The sequence below is a fragment of the Myodes glareolus genome, chromosome 21 (genome assembly GCF_982192425.1).
Source record: "Myodes glareolus chromosome 21, mMyoGla1.1, whole genome shotgun sequence".
Classification (NCBI taxonomy): domain Eukaryota; kingdom Metazoa; phylum Chordata; class Mammalia; order Rodentia; family Cricetidae; genus Myodes; species Myodes glareolus.
In genome coordinates, this window is record NC_142046.1 from 42,183,499 (window position 1) to 42,198,822 (window position 15,324).

General features: G+C 41.9%; 1 protein-coding gene across 2 annotated transcripts in view; it reads right to left on the reverse strand.

The window, feature by feature from the left end:
• Ly75 (lymphocyte antigen 75) overlaps positions 1-15,324 on the reverse strand; it is a 124,591-nt gene that overhangs the window by 6,817 nt on the left and 102,450 nt on the right. For both annotated transcript variants that reach the window (XM_087899998.1, XM_087899997.1), the window contains 3 exons: positions 12,520-12,630; positions 1,611-1,727; positions 285-455 (listed from right to left, as the gene is read on the reverse strand). In XM_087899998.1, coding sequence (XP_087756124.1) covers positions 285-455; positions 1,611-1,727; positions 12,520-12,630 — 399 coding nt within the window. The remainder of the gene's footprint in view (positions 1-284; positions 456-1,610; positions 1,728-12,519; positions 12,631-15,324) is intronic.

Consider the following 15,324-nt stretch of genomic DNA (forward strand, 5'->3'; position numbering starts at 1 on the left):
TACCACTTCTCAGTCAGATCACAGGCAAAGAGGACATGGAAATTTATTTGAAAAACAAGAAATTTATGGACTGTTAGGACCTCCTAAGAATAGGCACATAGAATAAATTATGTCTGGTTCCCATGATCCGGCTCCACTTCTGAAATGTAAGAGGATTGCTGACTTCCATCAAGCTGTATTCTAAAGTCAATCCCTTGCCTTGTGAGACATACTATGTCTAAGAAAAGTATTCCAAAACTGTGTACCTCACCCCTCCTAGAGTGGAAAAAGGTAGTCTCACTTACTTGCGGCTTTGCAGAGTGTCCCCTCCACAGAAGAAATTTCACAGTTTCCTTTTTTCCATTCGCCTGTCTTGGTATACAGGAAACCGCAGGTGTCAACTAGGTCCTCGCCATCTTGATCTGCCCACTTGTCAAAGGTCATATTCGAGTTATCAAACCACTTGAAACTTGCATCTGTCAATTGAGGAATAGTTTCAACATTATGACAGTTTTCGAAGGTGTTACGACGCAAAGGAAAAGATTTAGATTCAAGGTAGAAACTTACATATTTATGATCTAATTTTTGGTTATAGGAGTAAAAGTTGTAGAAGGAACACTATATTCTATCAAAAGGTGAATTAAAGAGAATTCTGGAAAAGGTATCATTTTTGTGAAGAAAAACATTTTGGTGAAATAATTTAAAAATAGTTAAATAATCTTAACATTAATAACCTCAGTCATTTCATGACATTTAACAATGTGACTAATGGGGCTGGAGAGGTGGCTCAGAGGTTAAGAGCACTAGTTGCCCTTCCGGAGGTCCTGAGTTCAGTTCCCAGCAACCAAATGGTTGGTGGCTCACAACCATCTATAATGAGATCTGGTGCCCTCTTCTGGCGTGCAGGCAAACATGCAGGCAGAACATTGCATACATAATAAAATCTTTTTTAAAATATGTGACTAATACCTCTGTATACATGCATATAAATGCTTTATATATTTGTATATTATACTATAATATATAAATTATAAACTTATATAGACACTATAAAATACACATGCTTTATAGTGTTGCATACTAATAAAATTTACATTCCTATTATGTAACCTGGAAAAGATAATTTATCTCTACCCTATTAACAGAAAATACTAACACTTCTTGTAATCCATGGCATCTTAAGAAAATACTAACCCTCTAATGACACTTTGATTCAAGTAAGAGGATCAAGTGTGTTTCCCATTTGTGAAGCACTCGGAGTGACTCGGGAAAAGACCGTGGACACTAGTCACTGATTACACTGGAAATGTAATACGCAGAGACATGCATTTCATCTGGAGCAGTAGCTCTCAACATGTGAGTCACGACCCCGGGGGAGAGGACACAATCTTTTCACAGATTGCTTTAGACCATCGGAAAACAGATATTTATTGATGTTTGATTCATAACAGCAGTAAAATGAGAGCTATGAATCAAACATCAATAAATATCTGTGTGGTTGGCAGTCTCCACAACATGAGGAATTGCATTAAAGCAGTAGAAAGGTTGAGAACCACTTATCCAGAGAATTAAGGAACCAAACATCCTAAGTCTCACAGTTAATTATGTCTCACAAGGTAAATACCACTTACCATCTGTGTCATAAAACATGCCTAGCAGGAGGTCATCCGGGCCTTTCCATTGCTTTTGTAAAGTGTCCAGTATAAAAGCATTTTCTTCTTCGTTGTGTATACTTATCATATCTGCTCCTGAAATAATTTTAAAAGAAAACCAACTTCAAGAATCAATGAAAAAAAAAAAGTCAGGTGGTGGTGACACATGTCTTTAATCCTAGAACTTGGGAGGCAGAGGCAAATCTCTATGAGTTTGAGGCCAGCCTAGTCTACAAGATCTAGTTCCAGGACAGGCAGGGCTGTTACACAGAGAAGCCCTGTCTCAAAGCAAAACAAACCCCCAAAAAATAAAACAAAAAAAGAATCAATTGAAAGCATGAAGTATATAAAAATTGTGACATGTTTTACCATTACATATTTTAAAATAGCAGGAGTTAGGTGGTTAGCTACAGAAGGAAAAATTCTGTTGTCCAAAAGGCAAAGCATGCTATGGACCAGTTTAGATGGTTCAGCAGATTGGAGGCACCTGCTGCTGAACCTGCCTGGCTGTGTCCAATCCCCAGGAACCAGCTCTTACATTGTCCTCTGACCTATATGCAGTCCTATGGCACATGCCTGCCTGCACTCATACACACCATACATACACAAAAATAATAGATTTCTTAAAACCTATCTGTGATGGCTTGAATAAGAATGGCTCCCATAGGCTCATATATTTGAATGCTTAATCTTCAACCAGTGTCACTACTTGAGAAGGATTCGGAGGTGTGGCCTTGTTGGCGTAGGGGTGGCCTTGGTGGAGGAAGTCTGTCATGGGGTGGGCTTTGAGGTATCAAAAGCCCAAGTGTCTTGTTAGGGTTTTATTGCTATGAAGAGATACTATGATCATGACAACTCTTATTTTTAAAAAAAAGCACTTAATTGAGGAGGCTCAGGGTTTCAGAGGTTCAGTCCATCATCATGACAGGGAGCATGGCAGTGTGCAGGCAGACATGGCGCTGGAGCTGAGAGTGCTACATCTTGCAGGCAACAGGACGTCAACTGACTGTCACACTGAGGGAAGCTTGAGCAAAAGAGACCTCAAAGCCCACCCCCACAGTGACACATATTCCTCCAACAAGGCCATACCTAGTAGACCACACACACATGCTCCCTTTGGGGGCCATTTCCCTTTAAAACACCACACCAAGCTAGGCCCAGTGGCTGTTCTCTTTCTACTGCCCACAGATCTGGATTAGAACTCTAAGCTACCTCTCCAGCACCATGTCTGCCTGAGTGCCGCCATGCTCACCACCATGATGACAATGGACTAAACCTCTGAAACTTTAAGCCAATCCTAACTACATCCTTTATAAGACTTGCCAAGGTCATGATGTCTCTTTACAGCAAAAAACAACTCACTAAAACAATTATCAAGAAGGAAAACCAGAAACTAAGCAGGCTATTATAAGATAGAAGCAAACACTTTAATAGAAACAGAGTTCAGCCAAACAGTGGTGGTGCACACCTTTAGTCCAGCACTATGGAGGCAGAGGCAGGCAGATCTCTGAATTGGAGGCCAGCCTGGTCTATAGTGTGAGTTCCAGGACAGCCAGGGCTACACAGAGGAAACCCTGACTTGAAAAAGAAAAAAAAAAAAAGAACAAAAGAAGAAAATGTTTTTAAAAAGTCAACTTATCACAATTATGTCACTAGAAATGTGTGAAAAGTTCTCACTGGTTTAAAGAAAAATAGATGAAATTTGGGATCTGGGAGCTCAGCAGGTAAAGCGCTAGCTCACCCTGCAAGCCTGCCCCCCTGAGTTCAATCTCTGCACATAAAGGGTCCAATGTGGTTACACACATCTGTAATCCCTGCATGCCTATGTAGAAATAGGGGTGCACACAGGAGAACTGGCTGGCAGTTTGTGGACCAGAGCCTATAGTATGAAGTACAGTGGCAGAAATGAGAGAGGCCCTGCCTCAGTAAGGGGGAAGGCAAGAACCAACCAACTTCCAACAGTTGTCCTCCGATCACAGGTGTACATGTGGTGCACATGCTCCCACGAACATATATCCACACAGAAGTGACAATTTTGCAAAGAATGAAAATGAAACTTCCAGATTTGCAGACTAGCCAGTTCAGCATTTATTGTAGAAAACTAGGAACTGACATATGGACAGTCAGTAAAAATGAGAAGAACAACTTCCTTTGGGAAAATCTGGTGAGACATATCAGAAAACCTAAAGCACTTTGAGCAATCCTTAATAGCATATTCTGTGTTAATCCCTGCCTGTCCACTCCAAACAGGCACAGTGATTAAACACACACTGAACTGTACACAGATTGCTTTTCCCAGACATAATCATTACAGCTCTTTTATGACATTGAAATATTGGGGCCACAGTTACCAGAACGTTAGCAATGATTATCTCAGGGTGGTCCAATTTAGGCTTTGTTTGTTAACCTATTTACATATGTTTTTCTAAATAGTATTTGATGATAATTAATTGTGGGATTATGAAAGGGCTTTTACACTGAAAAATGAAGTCGTAATACACTTTAAAGTCAGAATGCAGCACGGCTTTCCAAGTCCACCATTTTTAATCTCTTAGACGTTTCATGCTATGCACACCATAACTGTGGTAGTCAGACTGAGAACGCCCCCCTTCCCATAAACTCATATATTTGAATTCTTGGTCTTCAGTTGATGGAATTATTTGAGAAGGATTAGGGGGTGTGGCTTTATTGGAAGAGATGTGTCACTGGGGGTGGGTTTTGAGGTTTCAAAAGCCCATGGCATTCCCTGTTAGCTGTCTCTTGCTTGTGGATAAAGATGTAAGCTTTCAGCTACTACCCTAGAGCTACGCCTGCCTGCCTGCTGTCATGTTTTTCCCCATGATTGTCATAGACTCTAACCCTCTAGAACCATGAGCCCCAAATTAAAAACTTTCTTTTGTAGTTGCCTTGGTCATGGTGTTTTGTCCCACTGCTAAGAATGTATCAGAGAATGGGCTATCGTTGTGATAGGCCTGACCATGTGGGGGGTTTTGGTTTTTTGTTTTGTTTCATTTGGAAAATGTAGAACACTTTGGAACTTTGGGCTAGGAAAGCAGTTGAATGCTATAAGAGGGGCAGGGGCCATCCTAGTAGGGCCTGGGAAGAGAGTAGTGTTAAGAGCAAATTGGACTATGGTGGTCCAGCTCAAGAGATTTTAGAGGTGAACAATATTAGCAACTGGGCTAGAGACCATGTGCATGATAGTTTAGCAAAGAATGTGGCTCCCCCCCCTTCCTTGTCCTAAGAATATGCCAGAGGTTCAATCGAGATGTTTTGGAGCAATTTCATTAGCAGAGATGATGTCAAGGCATCTAACACTGACTTCTGTGGTGTTCTCAGTCGTCACTTTCACAGGGCTTTCCATGGAAAGGACCAAGCAGGGCAGAAAGAAATGGAAATGTACAGTTTGAAGAGAAAAACACCACCAGGAAATTTAATGTCGGAGGCAGGGATTGTGCTGAAAGACACAAGCAGAGGCCTAAGGTAAACCTAGGCTGAGGCGCTACCCAGCCGACCTTCAACTTGGAGGTCTAGGGGATTTTCTTCTCCTAAAGAGCAACAAGAAATCAAAGCTTATGCAAATGTAATTCAAGGAGTGGTCCAGGCCCCAACCCAAGCAGGTAACCAGCTTGGCAGCATCTGCTGTGTGGCTCTGTCTTGAGTTCTGAAAGACACTCAAGACAAGGGGTTTGTATGTCCTCCACAGCTAAGAAGAGCCGCTGAGGCCGAGTGTGTGGCAAGGGAGTCCCTACTTGAAGGCCTCGAGACGTCCCTGCTTTAAGCTGTTAAATGAAGCCTGGACTGTATGGGAGACCCCAGGATATTGGCGGTGCCAGAGCTATGGGCAGTCTGTCAAGGAGCGCTGCATACAGGGAGTGGAGCCAGCCCACGGGAGAGAAGTGTGTTGTCAGCAGCAGAAGCGGGAAGGGCCAAGCTGCTCAACCCTTTGAAATCAGACATGGCACTCCAGGATTGGAGTTTGCCTTGCTTGCTTTTGGTCTTACATTGGTCCACGATTTCCTCAGTGTGTCCCATTCCTTCCCTTTGGAATGATAACGCATAGTCTGCCCTATTGTAGGTTGGGAGTATGTAATTTGCCTTTTGATTTTACAGGGACTTACAATAAAGAGATTTTCCTGAGTCTCAGAATAGACTTTGGACTTTGAAGCCATGTTGAAAGGCTCTGGGACTTTTGAAGCTGGATTAAGTGTAATTTGCATTATGATATGACCACAAACTGTGCAGCCAGGAAGAGGAAACATCTTAGCTACTCCTCAATCTCTGTGACGAAACTCCATGACCAAGGCAACTTATGAAAGAAAGTGTTTTAAAAAAGAGTTTAATTTGGGGCCCATGGTTCCAGAAGGTTAGAGTCCATGACAATCATGGGGGCGGGGGATGCGTGGCAGGCACAGCGCTTGGGTAGCAGCTGAGAGTTTGATCCAAAAGCAAGAGGCAGAGAAAGGTGCCTAGGAGTGGAATGGGCGCTTGAAACCTCAAAGCCCACGCCCCTATGACACATCTCTTCCAACAAAGCCACGTCTCCTAATAATTTCTAACTGGGAACCAGATATCCAAATATATGAGGAGCCTGCTGGGGCCATTCTCATTCAAGCCACAATATCCTACCTATTGTCTATGAGAAGCATGTATTATATTTTCAGCTGTTGTTACAAGTTTATAATGCATTTTTATATCTTGTTTCATATGTATATTATATAACATTCAAAAGTTTTCTTCTTGATTAATAAAGGGATAGAAATTATGGAATCAACAGTTTTCATAACTGAAAATTACCAACTATTTTTGCAGTACTTTGTTATGTGTAGTGTTGCATCTTTCTTTGACCTTTAGTTACACCGCTGAATGAATACATTAGACACTTCTGGATGTTAGTTGGGAGTCTATGTAGTTTGCACTTTAATTCTTTGGTTCTCCGATATTTCTATTAACCCAGAGCAATATTTTAATAACTGTTATAAAATTATAGTTTTTTTTATCAGTGCAAGTTGATGATAACACCTCCTGTGTGTTAAATGTCATGTGTACTTTTAATAATATATTTTAGTACTTAATGGTGAGGTGCAACCAAACTGCTATTCTAGAAAAATCCTTGGGAGAAATATTTAACATATAGAAGTGTCTTAGTTAGGTTTCTATTGTTACAATAAAACACTATGATCAAAAGCAAGTTGGGGAGGAGAGGGTTTATTGGGTTTCCACTTCCATATCACTGTTCATCACTGAACAAAGTCAGGACAGGAACTCAAGCTGGATAGGAACCTGAAGGCGGGAGTTGGTGCAGAGGTCATGGAGGGGTGCTGCTTACTGGCTTGCCTCTCATGGCTTTCTCAGACGGCTTTTTTTTTTTTTTTTAAAAAAATAGAACCCAGTACTACTATTCCAGGGATGGCACTACCCACAATCAGTAGGGCCCTGTCCATTTGATCACTAATTAGAAAATGCCTTACAATCAGATCTTTTGGAGGCATTTTCTTAGCTGAGGTTCTCTTCTCTCTGGTGATTCTAGTTTGTGTCTAGTTGACATAAAACTGACAGCACAAAAGATAATTTGAGATTGTTAATCTCAAAGATGGGAGGAAAAAGATCACTAACCCAAATCATCATGGCCAAATTAATTAAAGCAAGCCTTTTAATTCATGTGCATGGGCTGCCTCCTCCTAAGGTCAGCATTGGATGTGAGGAAGACAAGGTTTTTAGAGTTCAGGGGGATTGGATGGGAAAAAATAGTCAGGGTTACAGGAGCAGATCATTAGCATATCAAGTTAGTCCCTCTTGAAACAAAGACACGGTTGCAAGGAAGTCATAATAGCAGGTAGTCATAACAACCTTTTGAAACAAAGGTCGGGTTGCAAAATGGTTATAAACAACTTTTGGAACAAAGACGTGGTTGCCATTTTCTAGAACAGGTCACACAGAATCATTTGTAGTTAAGGTTACAGACGGGGCATAGCCCAATCGTTGAAAAACAGAGGTTTAATTATAAACAGGAATGAACTTTGTCTTTAATATATCTTTTGAGCCTAAGATGGAAGCAGGCTGGTTCTACAGTATTCAGTAAAGAGTTTTTTTCCCCCACCTTTTCTTTGATCTTTCTGCAGCCAATGGAACTTTAATATTTTAAGCACTGTAATCTAATTAATTGTTATAGAGACTTAAATGATTGTATTTGGCAAATAAGACACTTTCCTTCTCTTAAATGACGTCTTGAATCCCCAATGAATATATGTGCTCAGGCAAAATATTTTTTTAACAGCACATTACTAGTAATACCACCTAATGAGATTTAATCTGATAGTTTTCCTCTTTTTCTGACACAGGTCTTTTCTCACAAAAAGTAAACTGAAAGCATTTGTTACAACAGGCAGTGAATATTACAGACTTCAGCTTAGTTTGAAGTGTTGACCATTATTTATTTGCTTGTTTTGTTTTTGTTTTTTCAAGACAGGATTTATCTGTGTAACAGCCCTAGCCGTCTTAGAACTTGCTTGCAGACCAGGCTGGTCTCGAACTTACAGAGATCCACCTGGCTCTACCTCCTGAGGTCTGGGACTAAAGATGTGTGCCATGATGCCGGGCCTGCCATTTTTTATTTAATCAATTTAATGTGTGTGTGTGTGAGAGAGAGAGAGAGACAGAGAGACAGAGAGAGAGATGTGAGAGCATATGCCCATGGGCCACAGCACACATGTGGAGTTGGGGCAACCCTGGAATCGCTTGTCCCTTTCCACTGTGAGAACCATGAGCTTTGGGGATTGCGCTGGGTCGTCAGGCCCGCATGGCAGTGAGTGTTTCTCCTGCTGCTCCATCTCACCAGCCTTTCCCTTTACCACTCGCACATTTCAGTGAACGCTACACCAGTATAAACGAGTAAATGAGCCTAAGCCCTGGGCAGACTGTAGATCTAGCTCTCTACGGCCCCTAAAGTAAATGTTACGTACTTTCTCTAAACCCCAATAACAGGTTTAAGATATGACTTCGGTGTGACAGTATTTTTTTCCCAAATTAGCATGATGATCTATGATTCTAAACAAAACACCACCGGGGCCCAAAGTAAGAATGCTGATATTGTTAGCTTTCTAATTCACGTATTAAGTGGGAATTTGTAGGATGAAGATAATGAGCTTTTTAAAGAAAACACATAGGATTATTAGAAACGCACAAAGAGTTTTAAGAAATCAAATCAGGTCTGGAGAGATGGCTCAGAGGTTAAGAGCATTGCCTGCTCTTCCAAAGGTCCTGAGTTCAATTCCCAGCAACCACATGGTGGCTCACAACCATCTGTAATGAGGTCTGGTGCCCTCTTCTGGTCAGCAGGCATATACACAGACAGAATATTGTACACATAATAAAAAAAAAAAAAGAAATCAAATCAGTAGGACTTTATGTTTTAAGGGTGGGGTGGGTGCTGGAGATTAAACCTAAAACCTTGCACTATGTCCCTGAACTCACTTTTACTTCTTTTTTTTTTTTTTAAAGATTTATCAATTATTTATACAGCATCTGCCTGCATGTATCCCTGCACGTCAGAAGAGGGCACCAGATCTTATTACAGATGGTTGTGAACCACCATGTGGTTGCTGAGAATTGAACTCAGGACCTCTGGAAGAGCAGTCAGTGCTCTTAACCTCTGAGCCATCTCTCAGCCCCCTGAACTCACTTTTAATTCAGAAAAAGAAAAAATTCCCAGAGAGGTTCCTTGCTTCGACAGAAGCCCAACAAGAGTTCAGAACTAGCAATGGGAATCAGGCTACAAAACTGTTCGGTGTTTTAAATTCAGTTTTATCTGCTTTGCTTAAGGAAATATATTTGCACCATAGAGGAAGCCAGGAAGGAGCCAATTTTGCTTGTGTAAATAAACAGCAACTTACCTGATACATATAAAGGCTGTATTTTCAATAAAGGGGGAAAAAAGCTTGACAATGAGCTAATGTAGGATCATGTCTTTTCATGGCTTGCAGCCTCCAATATAGTTCATGCTACTGAAATCTACGTTTGCATCTAAATATAAGTACTATGAATTGTTGAGAAAGAGGAAGCCATCAGGCATGGTTGTGAACGCCTGTAGCCCCAGACTTGGAAGGTGCAGGCAGGAGAAGGATGAGCTAGAGGGAGCAGGAGGCCAGCCTGGGCTTTCCACATAGACTATGTGGTATGACCCTATTTTAAAAATGGTTTTTGAAAAAAAAAAAAACTCATTTTAAAAATCTCTTAAGACTCAAAAAAAAAAAGTTGTTCTACCCAGTTGCCTTGAAATAAACCCATATAGGCATATTAGAAATTGTGTCTTCCCCTGCTAAAAGCCAACATTTCAACACCATTTAGCAGCTATAAACTTTTCAAGGGGAAATAAATGTGCTTATGTACAATGTGGTCAGACAGTCTTGCCATGCACTTGTAATCCCGGGATCAAGAGGCAGAAACAAGAGGATCAGACATTCCAGGCCAGCCTATGTACACAATGAGAGCCTGTCAAAATACACAGAATTCTGTGGTCCTTCACTAGAATCAATAAAAGTATATTTCCATTTATTCCCGCTGCAATGAATATGATTTTAATTAAATATACTTTGTATAATTTTATAGTCTTCCAAAATGTTGTGCTAGTAGGTTTTCAGAAATTGCAGTTTTTATTTTTTTATGTGAGAGGATTTATTATATTGGCTTACATGATCAAAGAGGTTATGAGATTTCATAATGGCCATTAGTACAGTGGAGAGCCAAGGGAAGCTAATGGTGGCAAAGTCCAAGACATCTTAGAACAAGAAAAGACGCTTTAGCACAGGTCCTACATCTGGGACCAAGGGTCCAATATATGCCCCCAAATAGTTTGAGTTCTAGGGTCAAAGGCTGCGGAACCTGGAACCAGGTCCACAGGTTGTAGCAGTGGACCACACGCCCACTTTTAAAGGAAGGACAAGAGGGAGGGCGCTTTGCCACTCTGTCCTTCTAGCTTCATTGCGCCAGCTGACTAGATGGCTCCTACACACTCCCAATGCAGGGTCTTCCATAGTGAATATGTGGATCTGTAGGCCTTCTTCCCCAGAGAACACTCTCACAAGCATCCTCAGAAGTCATTCATCGAATCTCTAAGCATTCCTCAATCCAGTCAACTTGATAACCCGAATTCGTCACCATGGTCTGCTTCTGTTTCTGTGTTTACACCAGTGGCCCTGGGGACTGAACTCAGAGTCTTGTACAAGTGCTTCAGCCACGCCAGTATGCCCCCAGTCCTTATTTTCTGAAAGAATGTTTCACTACGTAGGCCAAGCAGGTTTGAACCCCTGAGCATCCTGTTTCTGCCTCCTGATTATAGGAGGGCGTCACCACACCCAGATACTTTCTTGTCTCCCCCTATTCCTCCACTCCTCTTCACCATGTATCCCTCACTGGCCTGGAACTCACAGAGATCTGCCTGACTCTGCCTCCCAAATGCTGGAATCAAAGGTAGGCAGGGCATTTATAAGGAATGGAGTTGGGAGTTGGACCGAGAGAAACGTGTGATGAGATGATCAAGTGGATTTTTAGGCTTACCACAAGAGTAAGAGTACTTTTAAAGGACTAAAGACCAACGCACCAACTCATATTTCACCCAAGGCTGTGTGACTTTAGATTTCACTAAAGAATCTCAAAACAACAAGGCACTTAACAGAAGCATGCCTTTGGGGACAAAGAGCCAAGTACATAAGCTGTCACTATACCAAGCACACCTTTGACCAAAGAAGACTGGCGGGACAGTTTACTGGTGGAGCAGGTGCACATATAGTCTGCCCGTGTGAGGACCTGGGTTCGATACCGACACCCAGGGTGTCTGCGGGATACTCAAAACAACAGAAATGTTGTTGGGGTCCTATGGCAAATGCCTGTAATCCTATCTACTCAGGAGACCGAGGCAGGAGGTTAAGGACAGCCTGGACAATGTGCACAATGAGAATCCGTCTTTTTAAAAAAAAAGCATTTTGCTGAGAGTGTGGTGCATGCTGTAGCCCCTGCTACAAAGAAGGGTGACCCCTGCCTGTGTAAATCATGAGAGCCTGTCTCAAGTTATTGGTTAAATTTGAACCATATAAGGAGGTGGCTCAATGGATGAAGTGCTTGCCCCATAAGCATCAGGACCTGAGTTTGGATCCCCAGAACTCAGCAACACTGATACCGTAGCACAAGTATGGAACCACAGGATTCCCAGGACTAGACAGCAGACAGACTCCTCCAGAAGCTCCCAGGCCAGCCAGCCTGGCATATGAAGCGGCGAGCAACAAGAGACCCTGTCGAACAAGATGGAAGGCAAGGACCCACACCGGAGGCTGTCTTCTGCGTTTGCCCACACTCACACATGTGAACAACCAAGCCGGCTGTAGTTTTTGTGGGCTTTTTGTTTGCTGTTACTCTATAAAATAAATAATGCTAACTTGGTACACATTATGGAGTTGCAATACAAAGAAGATGATTTGACATGATATGTAACAAGCATTAACTTTGCTTTGAGGAATCCCATGGTTTTTGTGTTTGTTTGTTTGTTTGTTTTACAGTGAGCTGATTTTGTCAGTAACTGTAGGTGAACATTAAGAACCAGAACCGTATTATAGGACTCAGACAAGCTGAGTGCTATTTCTGCCACCATAAAACTCATTCCTGCTGCGTAACATTGTTCTACAGCGGCAGCTCTCGTGTCCCTGGATTCTTCACCAAGGGATGAATTACCCATATTCATCTTCCCAACCTTCCTTCTTGCTTTGCTCCTTGAATCCATTTCCGTTGGGAATTTGTTCTGAGGTGCAGAGAGATTTCTGTGTACATCATAAATGACATCCACATCCGTGCATCCGAAGATACCAGGATCGCTACTACTTTTAAAGTAGTTCCTTACCGTGGCCAATGCACTGGTTCCTGACATCTTCTATGCTTTCCACATTGACGGTAACTTGAAGGAAAGTGTAGCAGCTGCCTTGGAACTGAACCCAGGAGGATGAAGGGCAGTCTATTTGGGAAAAGAAAAATAACATTAATCTGAGTTCTTGATGCTAAGGATATTACATATTAAAAGTTGATACACACACACACACACACACACACACACACACACACAAGTCATTTCCTTTGTTAAAACAAGAAATCAACCAGGGTAAAGGAATTCATTTTTCTCCATTTTACATAAAGGAAAAAAAATGTGTCGATGATTCACTTCTGACATTGCAGGGCAGTTACAGGCATGTTGACTGTTTAGCAATTCAGACATGCAAATTAGGTGTCATTGCCAAGCCAACTGGCTTCAAAGAAGTCAACTAGTCAGACCTCAAAGCCTCTCTGAAGTCTATCTCCGTCAAATATAACAATAGTTTTAAAAGTCTTAAGAGTTCTGCCAAATCCTTTTGTTAGAATTCTACTTACGAGAACAGAAGATGGCATCTAGATTATGAATATCCAGGCAATTTTAGTGCTGCGCAAGCAAACAAGACTGATGTTCAAATTGTCTTCTTTCATTTTCTTCCTGAGTGTGTGTATGTTGCGTGTGTGAGAGGTGGGGTTAGGAACTGAACTTGGGGTTTCACGTACACTTGGTCATGTGACCTCCCACTCGGCTGTATTTTTCAAGCCCTGTATGTTCTTTTCTGTTTGCTTGTTTTTGTTTAATTTGTTTTGTTTTTCAAGACAGGGTTTCTCTGTGTAACAGCCCTGGCTGTCCTGGAACTCACTCTGTAGACCAGGTTAGTCTTGAACTCACAGAGATCCACCTGTCTCTGCCTTCTGAGTGCTGGGATTAAAGGTGTGTGCCACCACCACCTGGCTTGCCCTGTATACTCTTAATTTAGTATTTTATTGATAGGGATTGTATAGCTCTCTAAAGCTGAACCTCAGCATTTCTGTTCCCGCTATTTAGGAAGGCTGTCCTATATCTACCCTCGTTTCTTTTGTTCATTATGAGGATATAGAACTTTTAAGCCTAGGACCCAAAAGAACATCATGCAAAAAAGAACTTGATTTCACAGAAACAAATTGGAAGCCTACAAAAGGATTTGTTAATTTTAGTGGACAACTGAACAAAAAATATTAAGCTTACATATTCTTGCAAGTTTCCATAAAATTGGCAAGATCTCACCTATATAGTTTTAAGTTCTGTATGTGTTATAATCTAATATCGAGTAATAGAAGCAAGCACTCCTAGGGAGGTCAGAGTTGAGTAATCAGCTACAGTACGATCAATTGAGTCAACATTCTTGATTTTACTGAGGTCAAACTATGACCTTAATTACCCCTGATGTTTAACCTCGGCCTCTGATGGAACAGAGTTCACTGCCACCAAAACAGGTTATTTCCCAGGTTTCTGGAGGATGAGGGGTGGGCAGAAGTCAGCCAAGATTTCTTCCCGCGCCGTATTTTCCTTTACTTGCTGGCTAGACGATATTAGCTACCATGTGGCCAAGGGAAGCACCCTAGGACGCCAGAGCAACAAGATGGAGGCGTCATACTCACATTGGAGGGATCCACTAATTCAGGCCACTCATATGTCAGTCAGGACAAACTCAAGCCTACTTCAATTTAAATCATCATCCCAAGTGTGAGTTGCATTTGCCACTTGTAATAGTAAATTTATCCAAAATATTCTAGGACGAGGAAGTACTCTAAGACACAATTCATTTTACGTACAAGTAGTTTTCCTTCCTATTATCTTTTGCTTGTTTGTTTATTTGTTTGTTTTTTCAAGACAGGGTCTCACTCTGTAGCCCTGTCCTGAAACTCTATTTGTAGACCAGGCTGGCCTTGAACTCAGAGATCTTCTTGCCTCTACCTTTTGAGTGCTTGGATTAAAGGCGTGTGCTACCATGCCTGGATATCTTTTCAAAAAAAACTAACCACATTTTTTTTTCAGTGTGTGTATGCTAGATGACACATGCACAGATCCATGCACACATGCCACAGTGTACATAAGTGGAGGGCACAGGACAGCTTGCAGGAGTCGGTTTTCTGCTTCCACCATGTGGGTTCACGATAGCAAACCTAGGTTTTCAGGCTCAGTGGCAGGTACCTTTCTTTACCTGCTGCGCCATCTTGCCAGTCTTTGACTGTTTTATAAACACTTGCATCACACACTGCGACAACCTGGTGGCATGAACCTAAGATTTACAAAGCAATAACATCCAGAAAGATTGAGGGGTTGGAGGTGACAGATATGGACAGGAGGAAAGTCGAGGGGGCCTGAAAACAAGGTACTTTAGTGGAAGGCTGTACCGGAGCAGCCAGGAGCCCTTTCTTCCTGAGAAGCAGCACTCAGCCACCTCTGCTTCACCCTATGCCTCTGCTCCTTCTGTGAACATCTGGCCTTTTTAAAAAAGAAAGACTTTAATGTCTTTAAATCTACTTTCAGGCCGTGAAGCATTTTCATCATCTTTTCATCCTGGGAGGACCAGACGCCTTTTCTGCATCGCCTCCTTTGAGACGTCAGCACTGGAGTGCCAGCTCTCACCAGCAGTTTTACCACACAGGCCTTTCTCTCCTAAGCCCCCATTCATTGTCGATGCAAATGAGCAGACAGAGCAAGCGTTAGACGACAGAAATGTTTTCTGTTCTGTTTATCCGGTTTCCTGCTTTTTTGAGGGGATAAAAAGCATGGACATCTACTAGTTGGTGTGGTGGATTGGATGAAAATGCCCCCATAGACCAATAGGGAGGGGCA